The sequence below is a fragment of the Coregonus lavaretus genome, assembly GCF_964263955.1.
Source record: "Coregonus lavaretus genome assembly, chromosome: 5".
NCBI classification, from domain to species: Eukaryota; Metazoa; Chordata; class Actinopteri; order Salmoniformes; family Salmonidae; genus Coregonus; species Coregonus lavaretus.
The window spans coordinates 19,703,363-19,725,205 of NC_139992.1; the positions used below are offsets into that span (position 1 = coordinate 19,703,363).

The 21,843-nt window shown below is 43.5% G+C and overlaps 1 protein-coding gene across 1 annotated transcript in view; it reads right to left on the minus strand.

The window, feature by feature from the left end:
- The window catches only part of LOC311129164 (interleukin-1 receptor type 1-like), a 30,021-nt gene extending 8,605 nt beyond the window's left edge, over positions 1-21,416 (minus strand). Inside the window, exons 1-5 of the mRNA XM_084161470.1 lie at positions 21,334-21,416; positions 12,459-12,536; positions 7,657-7,909; positions 7,316-7,496; positions 5,981-6,170 (exon numbers count right to left, since the gene is read on the minus strand). Coding sequence (XP_084017596.1) covers positions 5,981-6,170; positions 7,316-7,496; positions 7,657-7,909; positions 12,459-12,534 — 700 coding nt within the window. The 5' untranslated portion in view covers positions 12,535-12,536; positions 21,334-21,416. The remainder of the gene's footprint in view (positions 1-5,980; positions 6,171-7,315; positions 7,497-7,656; positions 7,910-12,458; positions 12,537-21,333) is intronic.
- Positions 21,417-21,843: the final 427 nt, after the last annotated feature.

A 21,843-nucleotide genomic window follows, 5' to 3' on the forward strand; every position in this document is an offset into this window, starting at 1 on the left:
TGGGAGGAGATCCAGGCCGGTATGGATCGCCGTCCGTGGGAGGAGACGGTGGAGGCGCGCCGTAGAGAGGAGCAGCGGCGCCAACCGGGCCGACGTCGGAGACACGCAAGAGGCAACCCCAAGAAATGTTTAGGGGGGGGGGGGCACACGGCATGGACGACGGGGCTGCTGGAGGCAGCTACAGGGCGAGGTTGGGGATTAGGAGAGGAGGCCACCGGGTTTGGGGGGCCGGAAGTGAGGTTGGCGGAGCCTAGAGGTAGAGCAGAGCCAACTCCCCATACTCAGGCTAGGCAGCGTGAGACTGGGCAGGTTCCGAGATATGCGGAGCTGCGTACTGTGCCGCGAGTGGTCCGGCACAGTCCGGTTCGTCCTGTGCGAGCACCACGCACGTGTCGTGCTAAGGTGGGCATGCAGCCAGGACGGAGTGTGCCGGCTCCATGCTCGTGGCCTCCAGTACCCCTCCTCGGTCCCGGATATCCTGCGCCAGTGTCACGTGCTGTTGTGCCAGTACGTGTACACAGCCCTGTACGTCCTGTGCTGATGCCTCACACAGAGTGTGTTAAGATAGGCATTCAGCCAGGACGGGTTGTGTCAGCTCTTCGCTCCAGACCTCCAGTCCGTCTCCACAGCCCGGTCCGGCCTGTTCCTGCCCCTCGTACCAAGACTGTGGTGCGCGTCGCTAGCCCGGCCCGGCCCGTTCCTGCTCCCCGCACCAAGTCAGTGGTGCGCGTCGTCAGCCCGGCCCGGCCCGTTCCTGCTCCCCGCACCAAACCAATGGTGCGCGTTGCCAGCCCGGCCCGGCCTGTTCCTGCCCCTCGCACCAAGCCTATGGTGCGCGCCGCCAGCCCGGTCCGGCCTGTTCCTGCTCCCCGCACCAAGCCTATGCTGCGCGTCGCCAGCCCGGCCCGGCCCGTTCCTGCTCCCCGCACCAAGACAGTGGTGCGCGTCGTCAGCCCGGCCCGGCCCGTTCCTGCTCCCCGCACCAAGCCAGTGGTGCGCTTCGTCAGCCCGGCCCGGCCCGTTCCTGCTCCCCGCACCAAGCCTGTGGTGCGCATCGTCAGCCCGGTCCGGCCCGTTACTGCTCCCCGCACCAAGCCAGGGGTGCGCGTCGTCAGCCCGTTCCGGCCCGTTCCTGCTCCCCGCACCAAGTCAGGGGTGCGCGTCGTCAGCCCGGTCCGGCCCATTCCTGCTCCCCGCACCAAGCCTGTGCTGCGCGTCGTCAGTCCGGCACAGCCCGTGCCCGTTTCACCGGTGCCTGGTCAGGTACCGGTCAGCTGCTCCACACCAGAGCCTAAGCAATCCGCTCCAACGATGTCCAGTCCAGCTCCAGCCAGCGGGGCCAGACCAGACCAGGGGCACTACGGGGGGGTTATTAGAGGGTGGTGGTCACGCCTGGAGCCGGATCCGCCTCCGAGGAAGAATGCCCACCCGGCCCTCCCCTGTTCGGTTTATGTTGGCGCGGTCGCAGTCCGCGCCTATGGGGGGGGGGGTACTGTCACGCCCTGGCTCTAGGGACTCTTTTATGTTGAGCCAGGGTGTGTAGAGTCTATGTTTTGTGTTCATTGTTTCAGTATCTAGTTCATGTGTTTCTGTGTTGGCTGGGGTGGTTCTCAATCAGAGGCAACGAGAATCAGCTGTTGCTTGTTGTCTCTGATTGGGAACCATACTTAGGCAGCCGTTTGGCAGTTGTGTTTTGTGGGATCTTGTTCCGTGTTGGTTTGTGTTTGTTACCAAGGACTTCACGTATCGTTTTGTTGTTTTTGTTCGTGTGGTGAATATAAATAAAGTATGTTTGCATTCCACGCTGCGCCTTGGTCCGCTCCTTTTGACGATCGTGACACTCTGTGTGCAATAACAGTGTTTCAAATGATTTTTGAATGACTACCTCATGTCTGTACCCCACACATACAGTACAATTATATGTAAGGTCCCTAAGTCAAGCAGTGAATTTCAAACACAGATTCAACCACGAAGACCAGGGAGGAAAACCTGGTTCCGTCTGCTTTCCACCAGGCACTGGGAGATGAATTCACCATTCAGCAGGTCAACAACCTTAAACACAAGGCCAAATCTACACTGAAGTTGCTTACGAAGAATACAGTGAATGTTCCTGAGTGGCCGAGTTACAGTTTAGACTTAAATCTGCTTGAAAATCTATGGCAAGACCTGAAAATGGTTGTCTAGCAATGATCAACAACCAACTTGACAGACCTTGAAGAATTTTGAAAAGAATAATGGGGAAATGTTGCACAATCCAGGTGTGGAAAGCTCTTAGACACTTACCCAGAAATACTCACAGCTGTAATCTCTGCCAAAGGTGATTCTAACATATATTGACTCAGGGAGTTGAATACTTATGTAATCAGATATATTAGTGTTCTATTTTTCTATTTTTTTCTATTTTTAATGTTAGACTTTTTCTTACACTTTGACATTACAGGGTATTTTGTGTAGATTGTTAACAAAAAATGACTATTAAATCCCTTTTAATCCCACTATGTAACACAACAAGATGTGGAGAAAGTCAACGGGTGTGAATACTTTCTGAAGGCACTGTATCTCTGTAATGGCTGTGGTAAGGATTGGGGGTATATGGTAATAATCTGTGGTTAGGGACAACTTTTATGAGCTGTGCCAACAAAACTCACCGTCCACCATACCGTTGATGGTCTCTGAGATCCTGCCGCTGAGCCCTTCCAAGTTAAAGGTCATGGTGCAGGTGTAGAACGCATGGTCCTCAGGAATGACCGCGTCTACTCGGAGTAACTCCGTAACACTGCTATTGACATAGCTAAACCTGTTCCACAATGGGTCATCTTTCACAATGGGTTGACAGCCCTGAAAGGTTTAAAGTAGAAATCCACACTGAAAGGTAGTGGTAATGGAATGGAATATCATAGTAATGGAATATGGCTAATAAAACAAAATGAATACACAATTACAGATAAGTTGTGATAATGTCTTACCTTAGAAGACCTACTCTCAGAACAATTCAATGCAGTACAATGTGTGAGAGCAATGAACAATGTAAAGAGTATATACCGTATCTGATGGAACATTGTTCAAATGTAGTCACTAGTAGTAATAACCCCACATTCCTATAGTTTTAAACAGAAATTAAGAATACATAGAGACAGACTGAATGACTGAAAAGAAAGAGTTCAAACAGGCTTTCCAGCACTGTCAGGCAGGGGCAGACTGGGACCAGAAATCCGCCCTGGCATTTCTGACACACCAGACCATTTTTCCCTTGAGGCCCCGACATTGGCCCATTTTCTTTCATTGAGGCCCCCAAAAGGCCCATTTTTGTCACTGTGGACCCCGTTATTACATTTACATTTTTTACATTTTAGTCATTTAGCAGACGCTCTTATCCAGAGTGACTTACAGTTAGTGAGTGCATACATTTTCATACTGGCCCCCCGTGGGGAACGAACCCACAACCCTGGCGCTGCAAGCGCCATGCTCTACCAACTGAGCTACAGGGGACTACATCATGTCCAAATGTATCTCAAATTGATTTGAACATGATTACATTTTACGTTTTAGTCATTTAGCAGACGCTCTTATCCAGAGCGACTTACAGTTAGTGAGTGCATACATTTTTCATACTGATGCGCGACAAATGCCAATATCGGTCAAATGACTTGAATGAGATTTGTGCCACAAATGCCAAAACGCTTCCATGTGACAACAGTGCAAGGGAAACCAAACCAAAGCACGTTGTTGTTATACCTTGTCCATAGACTGGCCTACAGGGTAAGGAAACCAATGTCATTGTAATTTGGGTGAACTTTGGGTGAACTAATTTGGTTATTAGCCAGATAATTATAATTATGTAAAAAAAATATAAAAAAAAGACAATCCCATTGGGCTAAAAATGTACCAGCCCATCCGGCATGGCCAGTCCACCCCTGCTGTCAGGCGTTCCCTCTCAACACTCTCCCATTGCACTGCACTGTCTGTTTACCCCATAGGACTCACCTTGTACCACTGAATGGAGTAATTGTCCACTTCCCTGATATGGTCACTCAATGGGCAGTTCAGAAAACCGGTGGCTTTGTTGGTCAGGACCTGGTCGGCCTTTTCTGGTCGACCGCATTCTTCTGGGTTGGTGTGGTTCACAATCAGTAAGGCCGATTTCTTATAGCACTGGGAGGGTAGTCTGTTTATCAAAGGTAACAGGAAAGATTTACAGCACACACACACACACACACACACACACACACACACACACACACACACACAGCAGACAAAAGTATTGCCCCTACCTCACAACACACTCATAGTTTCCAGCATCCTCCATCGCGATGTTAAAAATCCACAGTGTCTTTCCCCGCGGCAGAGTCTTTCTTGTCTCCCTGGTCAGCTCTCTCCCAGTCCTTGGGTCATACCATGAGATGTTATAGGGGATGCTGCGGTAGTCAAACACATTGAGGTCCACCAGGGTGGATGTTAACATGGCAGCATCACCGGAAACTGAAAACACCCGCTCAACCTCTCGTCCTTTGTCCTCACAGAGATCTGCACACAAAGAGTATATAAAGTAAAGTAAAGACAAACATGCGGCACAGGGACTGTTTGCGGACCACCATCTTTTTTATTGAGGCCACCTCTTAAAGAAAAACACATGTTGGAGAAATGATGCACGGCAAAGAAATTATGCAATTATTACGCGTGTCATGTAGTATGCATAGACAGAGTCTTTACAGAGATGGTCCCTTCAAAATATATCTCTTCACAACAAATTCTCCAGTAAAAAAAATTATAACTAAGAACACTGATGGTGTTAAATCAATACTGAAAGTGTTGAGTCTGTGGACCCATATAGATACCAGAACAGTGTTAAATTAACACACTGATTAGTGTAAAGCCTTTTCCAAATATTCCCTCATTGTTTCAGTATCTAGTTCATGTGTTTCTGTGTTGGCCGGGGTGGTTCTCAATCAGAGGCAACGAGAATCAGCTGTTGCTTGTTGTCTCTGATTGGTAACCATACTTAGGCAGCCGTTTGGCAGTTGTGTTTTGTGGGATCTTGTTCCGTGTTGGTTTGTGTTTGTTACCAAGGACTTCACGTATCGTTTTGTTGTTTTTGTTCGTGTGGTGAATATAAATAAAGTATGTTCGCATTCCACGCTGCGCCTTGGTCCGCTCCTTTTGACGATCGTGACACTCTGTGTGCAATAACAGTGTTTCAAATGATTTTTGAATGACTACCTCATGTCTGTACCCCACACATACAGTACAATTATATGTAAGGTCCCTAAGTCAAGCAGTGAATTTCAAACACAGATTCAACCACGAAGACCAGGGAGGAAAATCTGGTTCCGTCTGCTTTCCACCAGGCACTGGGAGATGAATTCACCATTCAGCAGGTCAACAACCTTAAACACAAGGCCAAATCTACACTGAAGTTGCTTACGAAGAATACAGTGAATGTTCCTGAGTGGCCGAGTTACAGTTTAGACTTAAATCTGCTTGAAAATCTATGGCAAGACCTAAAAATGGTTGTCTAGCAATGATCAACAACCAACTTGACAGACCTTGAAGAATTTTGAAAAGAATAATGGGGAAATGTTGCACAATCCAGGTGTGGAAAGCTCTTAGACACTTACCCAGAAATACTCACAGCTGTAATCTCTGCCAAAGGTGATTCTAACATATATTGACTCAGGGAGTTGAATACTTATGTAATCAGATATATTAGTGTTCTATATTTCTATTTTTTTCTATTTTTAATGTTAGACTTTTTCTTACACTTTGACATTACAGGGTATTTTGTGTAGATTGTTAACAAAAAATGACTATTAAATCCCTTTTAATCCCACTATGTAACACAACAAGATGTGGAGAAAGTCAACGGGTGTGAATACTTTCTGAAGGCACTGTATCTCTGTAATGGCTGTGGTAAGGATTGGGGGTATATGGTAATAATCTGTGGTTAGGGACAACTTTTATGAGCTGTGCCAACAAAACTCACCGTCCACCATACCGTTGATGGTCTCTGAGATCCTGCCGCTGAGCCCTTCCAAGTTAAAGGTCATGGTGCAGGTGTAGAACGCATGGTCCTCAGGAATGACCGCGTCTACTCGGAGTAACTCCGTAACACTGCTATTGACATAGCTAAACCTGTTCCACAATGGGTCATCTTTCACAATGGGTTGACAGCCCTGAAAGGTTTAAAGTAGAAATCCACACTGAAAGGTAGTGGTAATGGAATGGAATATCATAGTAATGGAATATGGCTAATAAAACAAAATGAATACACAATTACAGATAAGTTGTGATAATGTCTTACCTTAGAAGACCTACTCTCAGAACAATTCAATGCAGTACAATGTGTGAGAGCAATGAACAATGTAAAGAGTATATACCGTATCTGATGGAACATTGTTCAAATGTAGTCACTAGTAGAAATAACCCCACATTCCTATAGTTTTAAACAGAAATTAAGAATACATAGAGACAGACTGAATGACTGAAAAGAAAGAGTTCAAACAGGCTTTCCAGCACTGTCAGGCAGGGGCAGACTGGGACCAGAAATCCGCCCTGGCATTTCTGACACACCAGACCATTTTTCCCTTGAGGCCCCGACATTGGCCCATTTTCTTTCATTGAGGCCCCCAAAAGGCCCATTTTTGTCACTGTGGACCCCGTTATTACATTTACATTTTTTACATTTTAGTCATTTAGCAGACGCTCTTATCCAGAGTGACTTACAGTTAGTGAGTGCATACATTTTCATACTGGCCCCCCGTGGGGAACGAACCCACAACCCTGGCGTTGCAAGCGCCATGCTCTACCAACTGAGCTACAGGGGACTACATCATGTCCAAATGTATCTCAAATTGATTTGAACATGATTACATTTTACGTTTTAGTCATTTAGCAGACGCTCTTATCCAGAGCGACTTACAGTTAGTGAGTGCATAAATTTTTCATACTGATGCGCGACAAATGCCAATATCGGTCAAATGACTTGAATGAGATTTGTGCCACAAATGCCAAAACGCTTCCATGTGACAACAGTGCAAGGGAAACCAAACCAAAGCACGTTGTTGTTATACCTTGTCCATAGACTGGCCTACAGGGTAAGGAAACCAATGTCATTGTAATTTGGGTGAACTTTGGGTGAACTAATTTGGTTATTAGCCAGATAATTATAATTATGTAAAAAAATAAAATAAAATGACAATCCCATTGGGCTAAAAATGTATCAGCCCATCCGGCATGGCCAGTCCACCCCTGCTGTCAGGCGTTCCCTCTCAACACTCTCCCATTGCACTGCACTGTCTGTTTACCCCATAGGACTCACCTTGTACCACTGAATGGAGTAATTGTCCACTTCCCTGATATGGTCACTCAATGGGCAGTTCAGAAAACCGGTGGCTTTGTTGGTCAGGACCTGGTCGGCCTTTTCTGGTCGACCGCATTCTTCTGGGTTGGTGTGGTTCACAATCAGTAAGGCCGATTTCTTATAGCACTGGGAGGGTAGTCTGTTTATCAAAGGTAACAGGAAAGATTTACAGCACACACACACACACACACACACACACACACACACACACACACACACACACACACACACACACACACACACACACACACACACACACACACACACACACTCACAGCAGACAAAAGTATTGCCCCTACCTCACAACACACTCATAGTTTCCAGCATCCTCCATCGCGATGTTAAAAATCCACAGTGTCTTTCCCCGCGGCAGAGTCTTTCTTGTCTCCCTGGTCAGCTCTCTCCCAGTCCTTGGGTCATACCATGAGATGTTATAGGGGATGCTGCGGTAGTCAAACACATTGAGGTCCAGCAGGGTGGATGTTAACATGGCAGCATCACCGGAAACTGAAAACACCCGCTCAACCTCTCGTCCTTTGTCCTCACAGAGATCTGCACACAAAGAGTAAATAAAGTAAAGTAAAGACAAACATGCGGCACAGGGACTGTTTGCGGACCACCATCTTTTTTATTGAGGCCACCTCTTAAAGAAAAACACGTTGGAGAAATGATGCACGGCAAAGAAATTATGCAATTATTACGCGTGTCATGTAGTATGCATAGACAGAGTCTTTACAGAGATGGTCCCTTCAAAATATATCTCTTCACAACAAATTCTCCAGTAAAACAAATTATAACTAAGAACACTGATGGTGTTAAATCAATACTGAAAGTGTTGAGTCTGTGGACCCATATAGACACCAGAACAGTGTTAAATTAACACACTGATTAGTGTAAAGCCTTTTCCAAATATTCCCACAGTGCCTTGCCTTTCAAGCAAATTGTAGAGTTACCACCACTGTAAGTGACAGAGACATGGTTGTTGCATTCATCCATTTTTGGTCCTACGGACTTCAAAAAGTGAGATCCTAAATGAATATGTTGTCATAAAATATATATATATATATATTTAACACAATGCCATACAGTGCATTCGGAAAGTATTCAGACCCCTTCACTTGTTCCACATTTTGTTACGTTACAGCCTTAAATAAATGTGTTTTTTTCCTTATCAATCTACACAAAATACCCCATATTGACAAAGCAAAAACAGGTTTTACATTTTTTTTGCAAATCAATTAAAAATTAAAAACTGAAATATCACATTTACATAAATATTCAGACCCTTTACTCAGTACTTTGTTGAAGCACCTTTGGCAGCGATTACAGCCTCGAGTCTTCTTGGGTATGATGCCACAAGCTTGGCACACCTGTATTTGGGTAGTTTCTCCCATTCCTCTCTGCAGATCCTGTCAAGCTCTGTAAGGTTACATGGGGAGCATCGCTGCACAGCTATTTTTAGGTCTCTCCAGTGCTGTTCGATCGGGTTCATGTCCGGGCTCTGGCTGGGCCACTCAAGGACATTCAGAGGCCTGTCCCGAAGCCACTCCTCCGTTGTCTTGGCTGTGTGCTTAGGGTCGTTGTCCTGTTGGAAGGTGAACCATCGCCCCAGTCTGAGGTGTGGAGCAGGTTTTCATCAAGGATCTCTCTTCTGTACTTTGCTCCGTTCACCTTTCCACATCAAGATGCTGCCACCACCATGCTTCACCGTAGGGATGGTATTGGCCAGGTGATGAGTGGTGCCTGGTTTCCTCCAGACGGGACGCTTGGCATTCAGGCCAAAGAGTTCAATCTTGGTTTCATTAGACCAGAGAATCTTGTTTCTCTTGGTCTGTGAGTCCTTAGGTGCCTTTTGGCAAACTCCCGAGTGGCGCAGTGGTCTAAGGCACTGCATCGCAGTGAAAGCTGTGCCACTAGAGATCCTGGTTCGAATCCAGGCTCTGTCGTAGCCGGCCACGACCGGGAGACCCATGGGGCGGCGCACAATTGGCCCAGCGTCGTGCAGGGTAGGGGAGGGAATGGCCGGCAGGGATGTAGCTCAGTTGGTAGAGCATGGCGTTTGCAACGCCAGGGTTGTGGGATTGATTCCCACGGGGGGCCAGTATTATTATATATATATTTTTTTAACTGTAAGTCGCTCTGGCTAAGAGCGTCTGCTAAATGACTCAAATGTAAAATGTAAACGTAAGCGGGCTGTCATGTGCCTTTTACTGAGGAGTGGCTTCCGTCTGGCCTCTCTACCATAAAGGCCTGATTGGTGGAGTGCTGCAGAGATGGTTGTCCTTCTGGAAGGTTCTCCCATCTCCATAGAGGACCTCTGGAGCTCTGTCAGAGTGACCATCAGGTTCTTGGTCACCTCCCTAACCAAGAACCTTCTCCCCTGATTGCTCAGTTTGGCCAGACTGCAAGCTATAGTAATAGTCTTGTGGTTCCAAACTTCTTCCATTTCTGAATGATGGAGGGCACTGTGTTCTTGGGGACCTTCAATGCTGCAGAAAGGTTTTGGTACCCTTCTCCATATCTGTGCCTCGACAGAATCCTTTCTTGGAGCTCAACGGACAATTCCTTTGACCTCATGGCTTGGTTTTTGCTCTGACATGCACTGTCAACTGTGGGACAGGTGTGTGCCTTTCCAAATCATGTCCAATCAATTGAATTTACCACAGGTGGACTCCAATCAAGTTGTAGAAACATCTCAAGGATGATCAATGGAAATAGGATGCACCTGAGCTCAATTTCGAGTCTCATAGCAAAGGGTCTGAATATTTATGTAAATACTTGTTTATTTTTTTTGGTAAACATTTCTAAAAACCTGTTTTCTCACTTCGTCATTATGGGGTATTTTGTGTAGATTGATGAGGAAAAATGTGCATTTAATCAATTTTAGAATAAGGCTGTAACGTAACAAAATGTGGAAAAGGTGAAGGGGTCTGAATAGTTGTGCACTGTATTTATTTCATAAGGCTTTATTTTGTGGGCATAGTTTTAACCAAATAAAGGAGCCTGAAACTCATGCACGTCACTTTGAACTAAAACCATGCCCATCATTATCATATTTCCCAGCTTGCTCTATCGCAGGATGATTGTTTTTAGAATTGTTTGTTTCAATATCTATATTTGTGCAGGTGCATTGATTGATTGATTAATATTATGCTACACAAAGAGAAATAAGTGTTTGTCTCCCTTTAGTCACAAATGTAAACCTTTTATTCTGAGATTGTAACACAAGGGCCTGAAACCCATGGTTTACAAGCCACATCAGGCCTGCAAGTCACATTATGCTAGCTTGCAAGGTGACATGTAATTCCTATTGGAATCCAATCAGTGGGTGGAGATCCAACAGTTGGAATAATTATTCACCTGAAATCTGCATTCAGAATGACTGCCTGGGTTAGGAACATTAGGAACTAACTGATTTGAACTAACTAATTGGATTAGTTTATAAAAATGTATGTCATTTATCTTTGTGTAGCACAAGATTAATCAGTCAATCAATGTATGTGCACAAACATAGATATTGAAACAAACAATTCTGAAATATCAACCTGCAATAGAGCCTGCTGGGAAATATGATAATAATGACGTGGTTTTAGTTCAAAGTTATATGTATGAGTTTCAGGCCCCTAAAAAAGGGTAAAACTAGGCCCTCAAAATGGCGTGTGGTATTGTGTTAAACATATATATTTTTAATGATAACATTCACTTAGGATCTCACTTAATACTGGGTGAAGTCCATAGGACCGAAAATGGATGAATACATCATCCATGTCTCTGTCAATAACAAATATAGTCATTGGTGATAACTCTACAATTTACTCAAAAGGCAAGGCACTCTGGGAAATATTTGAATAAGGCTTTACACTAATCCGTAAGTTAATTTAACACTGTTCCGGTGTTTATATGGGGTCCATAGACAACACTTTCAGTGTTGATTTAAAGGTCATGAATAGTTAAAATGATGTTTTTCATGAAATGTGATGATATTTGAAGGAAACCAGATCAAAGTATGATGACTAAAGTATGATAAGTTATACATTGATAAAGTTTGATCATAAAGTTACTGGTCCCCTCCCCCATGTCAAACACTTGGATTCATTATTTAGGGGACAACGTGACATCACCTTAACTCTCATTTTAATACACCACTGGTACTGTAACATGATATTCTCTTACCTAACTTAAATAAGTACCGCCTTTTAACCAACATCGGGGCAGAGGGGCGTGGTTTATACATCTAGATAGCTACTCTATTGGCGCCAAAATGTGACTGAATGGTGTCAGCAAATATAATTACAAGTTTACCCTATCAATCTATGGCAAATATTCTTATATGTTTCCCCTTTCATCTGTGTCTGGTGTTAGCTAGTTACTGGCTAGCGAGGTCTTCAGCCAGCATGGAACAAAAGGGGGAGAAGGGTCATTCAAAACTCTGACTCAGTTGTCATGTTAACACATCCGTCAGTGCTGCTGTGAAACACATCACAAAAGACATGCCAAACGGGAGATATATATATATATATATATATATATATATATATATATATATATATATATATATAAATGACATCAATGATGCAATTTCAATGTTGTTTGAGTTGCTTTTTGTGTCACCAAATTTGCTTAAGATGATTTTACTGCAACACTGCTCACTGCATCCAAGTTGCTTGACATAGGTGTTTCAAAGAGCTGTCAGTCAAGGCGAACTAATTAATATAAGCTCACCACCCACTCAGCCTGTCTTTTTCAACTTCCTGGTAGTTACCCATGAGAGAAAAAGTACTTTTCAGAATGACTGTTCAGGACCTTTAAAACTCTGTTTTTTTTTAAACTGGAGAATTTGCTGTGTGCTTAACCTTTCAGAACAACAAGAAACATAGATATTTGCAGGGCTGCTGTTTCAAAGGATTTAATTCCATCAACACCCACCAGAGGTCAGAGTTAAGTCATGACAAAGTGAAGGACCATGTTTCTGCCTATAGAGCTGTTCAATTGATACAGTTTAATTCAATCTGTACTTCTAGCTGTCCTCGTAACATGATTGATTGATTGATTGATTAATTAATGGCTGATGAATTATGTTGGTAAAGTCCATGCTACTTACCTCCTACTGCCTTGGCGCTGCCAGTGAGACAGAGGAGTGAGAAGAGTGAGAGCTGCAACATCTGACTCCAATCCATAGCTGAAACAAAGAGACACACAGAATCACTTGTGAGTTTTAGTCAGGCATTGCCATAATAGGCTCAAACAAACTATCAGAATCAAGGGTCACATCACACTATCCAAAATCTTCAGCAAAATAAATGATCTCACACACACAAACGTATCATGCTTCTTTCTGACCATCCACTGAATCCCTTACTTGTCAACTGAATGTCTGTTTCCCACACAAACACACACCAGAGCTACACAGCAAATTATAGACTGAGAGTTTTAAATTAACACTGAAAGTGTGGACCCCTATAGACACTGGAAAGTGTTTAATTAACACACTGCTTGGTGTAAAGCCTTATTTTTTTCCCAGAGTGCCTTGCCTTTCAAGTGAATTGTAGAGTTACAGTACTATCCATGACTGTATTTGTTAGTGACAGAGACATGGTTGTTGCATTCATCCATTTTCAGTCCTAGGGACTTCACCAAGTGATATCCTGAGCAAAAATGTTATCATATATGGTTTATTCTTTAACACAATACAATATGTAATTCATATGCTCTAATGTTAAGTGCCTACACTCTGAACATAACAATTACATGTTGAATTAACACTCAATGTTGGTGTTAATAACCAGAGTTGAACCAAAACCACACCCATCATAATCATATTTCACAGCGTGCTCTATTTCAGGTTGATTTAAAAAACATAAAAGAAATGATATATCTATGTTTTTGCATGTACATTGATTAATTAATGTTATGCATCTCAGATATAAATGTCATACATATTCTAAACTAATCCGATATGTTACTTGGACTTATTTAGCCGTTACTGAAAAGGTTGTTCCAGTTTAGATGTTTTAGGTAGTCTCATATTTCACTTTTCCCAACCCTGGCAGGAAATCTAAATGCAAGTTGTGGGTGATATAAAATTCAAAAGGTTGGATATCCCCATTCCGGCTGGATTTCTATCAGAATTAGACATCACTTTGCAAGCCAGCATAATGTGACAGGTTGCATGAATAACCCAACATGTTGGGTTTTTCCGAGTATCCAAACATGGGTTAATTTAACCATCCATTGGGTTTTTATTCATTTTCTTTCTGGGTTGACCAAGCAGTTCTATCTTTTTTTATGTAATCCATAGCTTATTTTCAGGAGGTGTGGCTTATTAGGTGTGTGGCATTTAGATAGTTATTTTTGGCCATCCGTGAGAGTAAATGTCAGTCCTGTCGATCATGTTGATTTTGTAGACTGCAATGTCAAATTTTCCTTGAAAATTATTGCACGTCACAAAATCTAATACAAAAATATGAACATTATTATTTACATATTACACTAAAGTGGTTACTATACCATTGGGGATATCACATTATGATTTGCATAGGCTTTTAAGGAACTCATATACTTTTTTTTTTTTTTTTGGTATACTTCTGTAGGCTTAATTATAACTACAAATCTGTAAGTCTTCAACTGTGACATGTGCTAACAATTCAACAGATCAGATTAACCGGAATTACATTTACTCCAATGGGTGGACAAAAATAACTTCCTGAAAGCCACGCCCCTACTACGCCAAGCCTCCAGTCTTATTATGATTTGACCCCCTCTGTAAAATCACAATAACCCAGCATCACCAAACCAACCTTGCTCTTTTTTAAAAAACAACCAAACTAAGTGACCCAATGCCTGCAACCCAGCAGTTGGGTCATCCAAACAACCCAGGATGTTTTAGAGTGTAAGCCCTCATGAGGCCTTAAGAAATACATATTGTTTGTGTTAAAGGTATTGAACAGTAATTCTGAAAAGTACTTTTTCTGTCATGGCTAACTACCAGGAAGTTTGAAAAGAGGCTGAGTGTGCAGGGAGCTTATATTCATGATCTCGCCTTGACTGACAGCTCTTTGAAACTCCCATGTCAAGCAACTTGGATGCAGTGAGCAGTGTTGCAGCAAAATCATCTCAAGCAAATTTGGTGATACACAAAGCAACTCAAACACTGAAATTGCATCAATGATATCAATTCTTTTTTATACATCTCTTGTTTGGCATGTCACTTGTGACGCAGTTCACAAGAGCACTGATGGATGTGTTGACTTGACAACTGCGTCAGCGTTTTGAATGACCCTTCCCCCCTTTGTTCCATGCTGGCTGAAAACCTAGCTAGCCAGTAGCAAGCTAACACCAGTCACAGATGAAAGGGGAAACATATAAGTATCTTTGCCATAGATAAACAGGGAAAACTTTTATTTATATTTGATGACACCCTAAAGTCAAATTTGGCACCAGTAGAGTAGCTTTCTGGCTATATAAACCACGTCCCTATGCAAACATGCCTTCACACCGGAGCCAGAGCAATCCGCTTCACTGGGGTCAAGTCCAGCTCCGGTCAGCGGCTCCACTCCGGAGCCAGAGCAGTCCGCTCCACCGGTGCCTGATCCAGCTCCGGTCAGCGGCTCCAGTCCGGAGCCTGAGCAGTCCGCTCCACCGGTGCCCGGTCCAGCTCCGGTCAGCGGCTCCAGTCCAGACCCAGACGTCAGCCCCTCTCCAGGTTCGGGGTCTCTCACACCAGGGTCCAGACAGGGCTTGGAGTATAGTGGGAGGAAGGAGAGGGGAAGCAACGCGCCGAGGTCTAGACCAGACCAGGGGCGCAAATGGGAGGTGAAGAGTGAGAGGTCGTCATGGCCTGAGCCGGATCCACCTCTGAGGCGGAATGCCCACCCGGCCCCTACCCTGTTATGTTTATGTTGTGCGGTCGGAGTCCGTACCTTTGGGGGGGGGTACTGTCACGCCCTGACTCAGGGGACGCTTATATGTTGAGTCAGGGTGTGTATATTCCTTGTTGTGTTTATTCTATGTTGTAGGATCTAGTATGTCTAGATCTATGTTGGCCGGTGTGGTTCCCAATCAGAGGCAGCTGTCGCTCGTTGTCTCTGATTGGGGACCATACTTAGGCAGCCTATTGGCACTAGTGGGTTGTGGGATCTTGTTCCGTGTGAGGTTTGTTGTGTGTACCGTAGAACGTCACGTATCGTTGGTTTATTGTTTTGTCGTTGTGTTTATTCATTTAATAAACATGTATGCATATCACGCTGCGCCTTGGTCTGACCCGTCTATGAACGAACGTGACATTCCCTCAGGAATTTCCCTGTATTTAGCGCCATTCATCATTCCTTTAATTCTGACCAGTTTCCCAGTCCCTGCCAATGAAAAACATCCCCACAGCATGATGCTGCCACCACCAGGGATGGTGGTCTCGAGGTGATAAGAGGTTTTGGGTTTGCGCCAGACATAGCATTTTCCTTGATGGCCAAAAAGCTCAATTTTAGTCTCATCTGAACAGAGTACCTTCATCCATATGTTTGGGGAGTCTCCCACATGTCTTTTGGTGAACACCAAACATGTTTGCTTATTTTTTTCTTTAAGCAATGGTTTTTTTTCTGGTCACTCTTCCGTAAAACGGCTTAAAGTGGTCCTATGGACAGATACTCCAATCTCCGCTGTGGAGCTTTGCAGCTCTTTCAGGGTTATCTTTGGTCTCTTTGTTGCCTCTCTGATTAATGCCCTCCTTGCCTGGTCCGTGAGTTTTGGTGGGCGGGCGGCCCTCTCTTGGCAGGTTTGTTGTGGTGCCATATTCTTTAAACATTTTTATAATGGATTTAATGGTGCTCCGTGGGATGTTAAAAGTTTCTGATATTTTTTTATAACCCAACCCTGATCTGTACTTCTCCACAAATGTGTACCTGACCTGTTTGGAGAGCTACTTGGTCTTCATGGTGCCCCTTGCTTGGTGGTGCCCCTTGCTTAGTGGTGTTGCAGACTCTGGGGCCTTTCAGAACAGGTGTATATATACTGAGATCATGTGCCAGATCATGTGACAGATACAGTGAGGGAAAAAAGTATTTGATCCCCTGCTAATTTTGTACGTTTGCCCACTGACAAAGACATGATCAGTCTATAATTTTAATGGTAGGTTTATTTGAACAGTGAGAGACAGAATATCAACAAAAAAATCCAGAAGAACGCATGTCAAAAATGTTATGAATTGATTTGCATTTTAATGAGGGAAATAATTATTTGACCCCCTCTCAATCAGAAAGATTTCTGGCTCCCATGACCAGCCTTTCAAAGCACTTCATGGCTACAGACGTGAGTGCTATGGGTCGGTAGTCATTTAGGCAGGTTACGTTAGTGTTCTTGGGCACAGTGACTATGGTGGTCTGCTTGAAACATGTTGGTATTACAGACACTTGCCAGTTGGTCAGCGCATGCTCGGAGTACATGTCCTGGTAATCCGTCTGGCCCTGCGGCCTTGTGAATGTTGACCAGTTTAAAAGGTATTACTCACATCGGCTATGGAGAGCGTGATCACACAGTCATTCGGAACAGCTGATGCTCTCATGCATGTTTCAGTGTTGCTTGCCTCGAAGTGAGCATAGAAGTGATTTAGCTCGTCTGGTAGGCTCGTGTCACTGGGCAGCTCGCGGCTGTGCATCCCTTTGTAGTGGAGGGCATAGCGGGATTTCTTATAAGCTTCCGGGTTAGAGTTCTACTCCTTGAAAGCGGCTGCTCTACCCTTTAGCTCAGTGAGGATGTTGCCTGTAATCCATGGCTTCTGATTGGCGTATGTACGTACAGTCACTGTGGGGACGACGTCATCAATGCACTTATTGATGAAGCCAGTGACTGATGTGGTGTACTCCTCAATGCCATCGGAAGAATCCCGGAAGACATTCCAGTCTGTGCTAGCAAAATAGTCCTGTAGCTTAGCATCTGCTTCATCTGACCACTTTTTTATTGACAGAGTCACTGGTGCTTCCTGCTTTAGTTTTTGCTTGTATGCAGGAATCAGGAGGATAGAATTATGGTCAGATTTTCCAAATGGAGGGCGAGGGAGAGCTTTGTACGCGTCTCTGTGTGTGAAGTAAAGGTGGTCTTGAGTGTTTTTCCCTCTGGTTGCACATTTAACATGCTGGTAGAAATTAGGAAAAACTGATTTAAGTTTCCCTGCATTAACGTTCCCAGCCACTAGGAGCGCTGCCTCTGGATGAGCGTTTTCCTGTTTGCTTATGGCCGTATACAGTTAATTGAGTGTGGTCTTAGTGCCAGCATCGGTTTGTGGTGGTAAATAGACATCTACGAAGAATATAGATGAAAACTCTCTTGGTAGATAGTGTGGTCTACAGCTTATCATGAGATACTCTACCTCAGGCGAGCAAAACCTCGAGACTTCCTTAGATATCGTGCACCAGCTGTTGTTTACAAATATACATAGACCGCCACCCCTTGTCTTACCAGAGGCTGGTGTTCTATCCTGCCAATACAGTGTATAACACGCCAGCTGTATGTTATTCATGTCTTTGTTCAGCCACGACTTGGTGAAACATAAGATATTACAGTTTTTAATGTCCTGTTGGTAGGATATACGTGCCTGTAGTTCGTCCACTTTATTATCAAGCGATTGTAAATTGGCCAATAGTATCGCCGGCTCCTTACCAAGCACCCTCCTTCCGCGATATCTCATTTTTTTCCTACTGCGAATCACGGGGATGAGGGCCCTGTCGGGTGTCTGGAGCGAATCCCTCTCAAAGACTCATTAAAGGAAAATTATTCATCCAGTTCAAGGTGAGTAATCGCTGTTCTGATGTCCAGAAGCTCTTTTCGGTCATATTAGATGGTAGCAGCAACATTATGTACAAAATAAGTTACAAACAATGTTGTATTCGGCGCATGTGACAAATAACGTTTCATTAGATTTTTTATTTGATATCATTTGAGTTTCAAAAAACACAAAATGTGAACTGACTGAACCCTAGTCAACACTTTACTCTGAAGTCAACCACACACACCACTACACAAGACTGGAAATTCCACTCCTGGGGTTGAAGGTTGACCTTTTAGTAGGTTACTCTTTAGTCATCATGCAAGGCCACAGCTCTGCACACTCTGTCTGTAACACGTGCATGGCCCACGCATTTTACACCATGATCATACAGAGTAGTAACCAGCAATAACTAACACATTCTTAACACTATAACACATGGTGAGACAGAAAACGTTAATATTTATGTCACTTGCACACATAGCACAACTTCCTGACTGAGGAAAGGAGGAATTAATTTGTGGAGGGTGTCCAAACCTTCAAAACAATGCTCTCTAATTCCTGACTGTCAAACAACTCAATTTCCCCGATAATAAAAAAAAAAAAATATATTTGCTTGTAATACAATTCTTCAACCACTAGAAGTTGTGCGTACCTGTGGTCTGAGATTTGCGTGGTGATACGCGTACTTTCCTGTCAAGTTCAAATTTGAGAAACACATTTTTGCGGGAAAAGTGGTGCATGCAATGATTATAATATTTTTTGTGCATATGCACTTTGATAAATGAGGCACCAGGACAGTCAGTTCCTCAAAATCCTGAAACCTCAAAGAATATGGATTTTACAAGAAAATAATGGTTAAAGATGGAATCCTTAGTTGCTACATCCATTTTTTGATGTATAAATTAATGATATACACCCATTGATTGTTGAAGAATAACTCAAATTAACTTTTAAGAAGGCACACCTGTTAATTGAACTGCATTCCAGGTGACTACCTCATGAAGCTGGTTGAGAGAATGCCAAGAGTGTGCAAAGCTGTCATCAAGGCAAAGGGTGGCTATTTGAATATATTTTGATTTGTTTAGCACTTTTTTGGTAACTACATGATTCCATGTGTGTTATTTCATAGTTTTGATATCTTCACTATTATTCTACAATGTAGAAAATAGTAAAAATTAAGAAAAACTCTGGAATGAGTAGGTGTGTCCAAACTTTTGACTGGTACTACTGTATATCAGTATATATAAAAAATGTCATCCACGGGCCAAATTCGGCCAGCGGGCCGCCAGTTGGGGAACCATGATAAACACACACACACTACACTGACACACACACACCTATACCGACACAACACAAACACACATACACACACACACACACACTTTCACACTCATTCTATGCTGCTGCTACTCTATTCTTTATTTTACTCTCTATCCTGATGCCTAGCCACTCTACTCTGTCTTCATGTAAATATCTACCTCAATTACCTCATACCCCTGCACATTGATCTGGTACCGGTACTCCCTGTGTATAGCTTCATTGTAGGGACCACAAACCTTACTATTAGCCTGTTACCAACCCTTAGTAAACTATTGGAAACATTTGTGTTTGACCAGATACAATTTTACTGTAAACAAATTGACAGCAAACTTTCAGCATGCTTATAGAGAAGGACGTTAGACTTTAGTGCAGCTTTTTACATTATCGATCATAGTCTGCTGCTGGAAAACGTATGGGTTATGGCTGTACACCCCCTGCTATAATGTGGATAAAGTGTTACTTGTCTAACAGAACACAGGAGGGTGTTCTTTAATGGAAGCCTTTCAAACAAAATCCAGGTAGGATCAGGAATTCCCCAGGGCAGCTGTCTAGACCCCTTGCTTTTTTCCATCTTTACTAACGACATGCCACTGGCTTTGAGTAAAGCCAGTGTGTCTATGTATGCGGATGACTGAACACTATACACGTCAGCTACTACAGCAACTGAAATAACTGCAACACTTAACAAAGAGTTGCAGTTAGTTTCGGAATGGGTGGCAAGGAATAAGTTAGTCCTGAATATTTCCAAAACTAAAAGCATTGTATTTGGGTCAAATCATTCACTAAACCTCAACTACATCTCATAATGAATAATGTGGAAATTGAGGTGACTAAACTGCTTGGAGTAACCCTGGATTGTAGACTGTCATGGTCAAAGCATATTGATACAACAGTATTTAAAATGGGGAGAAGTATGTCCATAATTAAGCGCTGCTCTGCCTTCTTAACAACATTATCAACAAGGCAGGTCCTACAGGCCCTAGTTTTGTCGCACCTAGACTAATGTTCAGTAGTGTGGTCAGGTGCCACAAAGAGGGACTTGGGAAAATTGCAGTTGGCTCAGAACAGGGCAGCAAGGCTGGCCCTTAAAAGTACATGGAGAGCTAACATTAATGACATGCATGTCAGTCTCTCCTGGCTCAGAGTGGAAGAGAGATTGACTTCATCACTGCTTGTTTTTGTAAGAGGTGTCGACAAGCTGAATGTACCGAGCTGTCTGTTTGGAATACTGGCACGGACACCCATGCATACCCCACAAGACATGCCACCAGAGTTCTCTTCACAGTCCCGAAGTCCAGAACAGACTATGGGAGGTGCACAGTACTGCATAGAGCCATGATTACATGGTACTCTATTCCACATTACATTTTAGCCATTTAGCAGACGCTCTTATTTAATTGTTTTCACATCAGGTAACTGATGCAAAAAGTAGAATCCGATTTCAAAAAACAGGTACAAATAAACCTTATGGAACAACAGGGACTGTGAAGAGACACACACAAGGGTAGACACATGCATACGCAAACATTGTGATATTGTTGTATGGTGGTATTAAACATTTTGTATTGTAGATAGGTAGTGGTGTAATAATGTCATATGATGTACTGTTTTATATATAATGTAAATGCTTTAATATGTGTCGACCCCAGGAAGAGTAGGTGCTGCCTTGGCAGCAGCTAATGGGGATCGCTAATAAATACAAATACTACAGACAGTCTGTTGTGGTAGCCAGGTTGGGCCTCATGACATAGCTGCTGGACCATTCTGGAAAACGTTTTACTCTATTATCAGAACTAACTTGAAACCTGCTGTTAATCCTTCCTAATGGCTACATACATAATAAGCACAAGTGTACCAACAGTTTGCAGTAACAATTGCAATACTTATATAATTAATTTACCTTCTTAGAGATGATAAACCCAAGGTGCACCTCTTCACGCCGTGAGTATGGTTTCAGGCTCGCTGAAGTGTGATTTTAAGGAATACTATTCAGGTTGACAAGACAATGCGGTGGGTTGTTTTCTTGAGGTGTGAAACCTCGACTGGGGATTCTCAAATCCAGCTCTAACCAAGCAGAGGTACAGGAGTGAGTCAGAGTATGTATGATACCCCTGCATTTTAGGGGCCCTGCCCTGCTTCTGTCCTGGAGCTAGGAAGTGGCTTCTCCCACAGAGATTCACAGTAACATAGAGGCACTTCTTGGAACCTATCGTGCAGTCACACAACCACAGGTGCACACAAACTCTTGCTCAAACACACAACGGTTAATACTCAGGTGGGGGGGGGTACTATGCAACCACCAACTTCCTCTTATTCGTCTCTCATTTTGGTTTGATTTTAGTCTTGCTGATCTCAAGGGAAATAGGTCAACTTAAATTTATGAAACCAACAATAAATAAGATACTACATG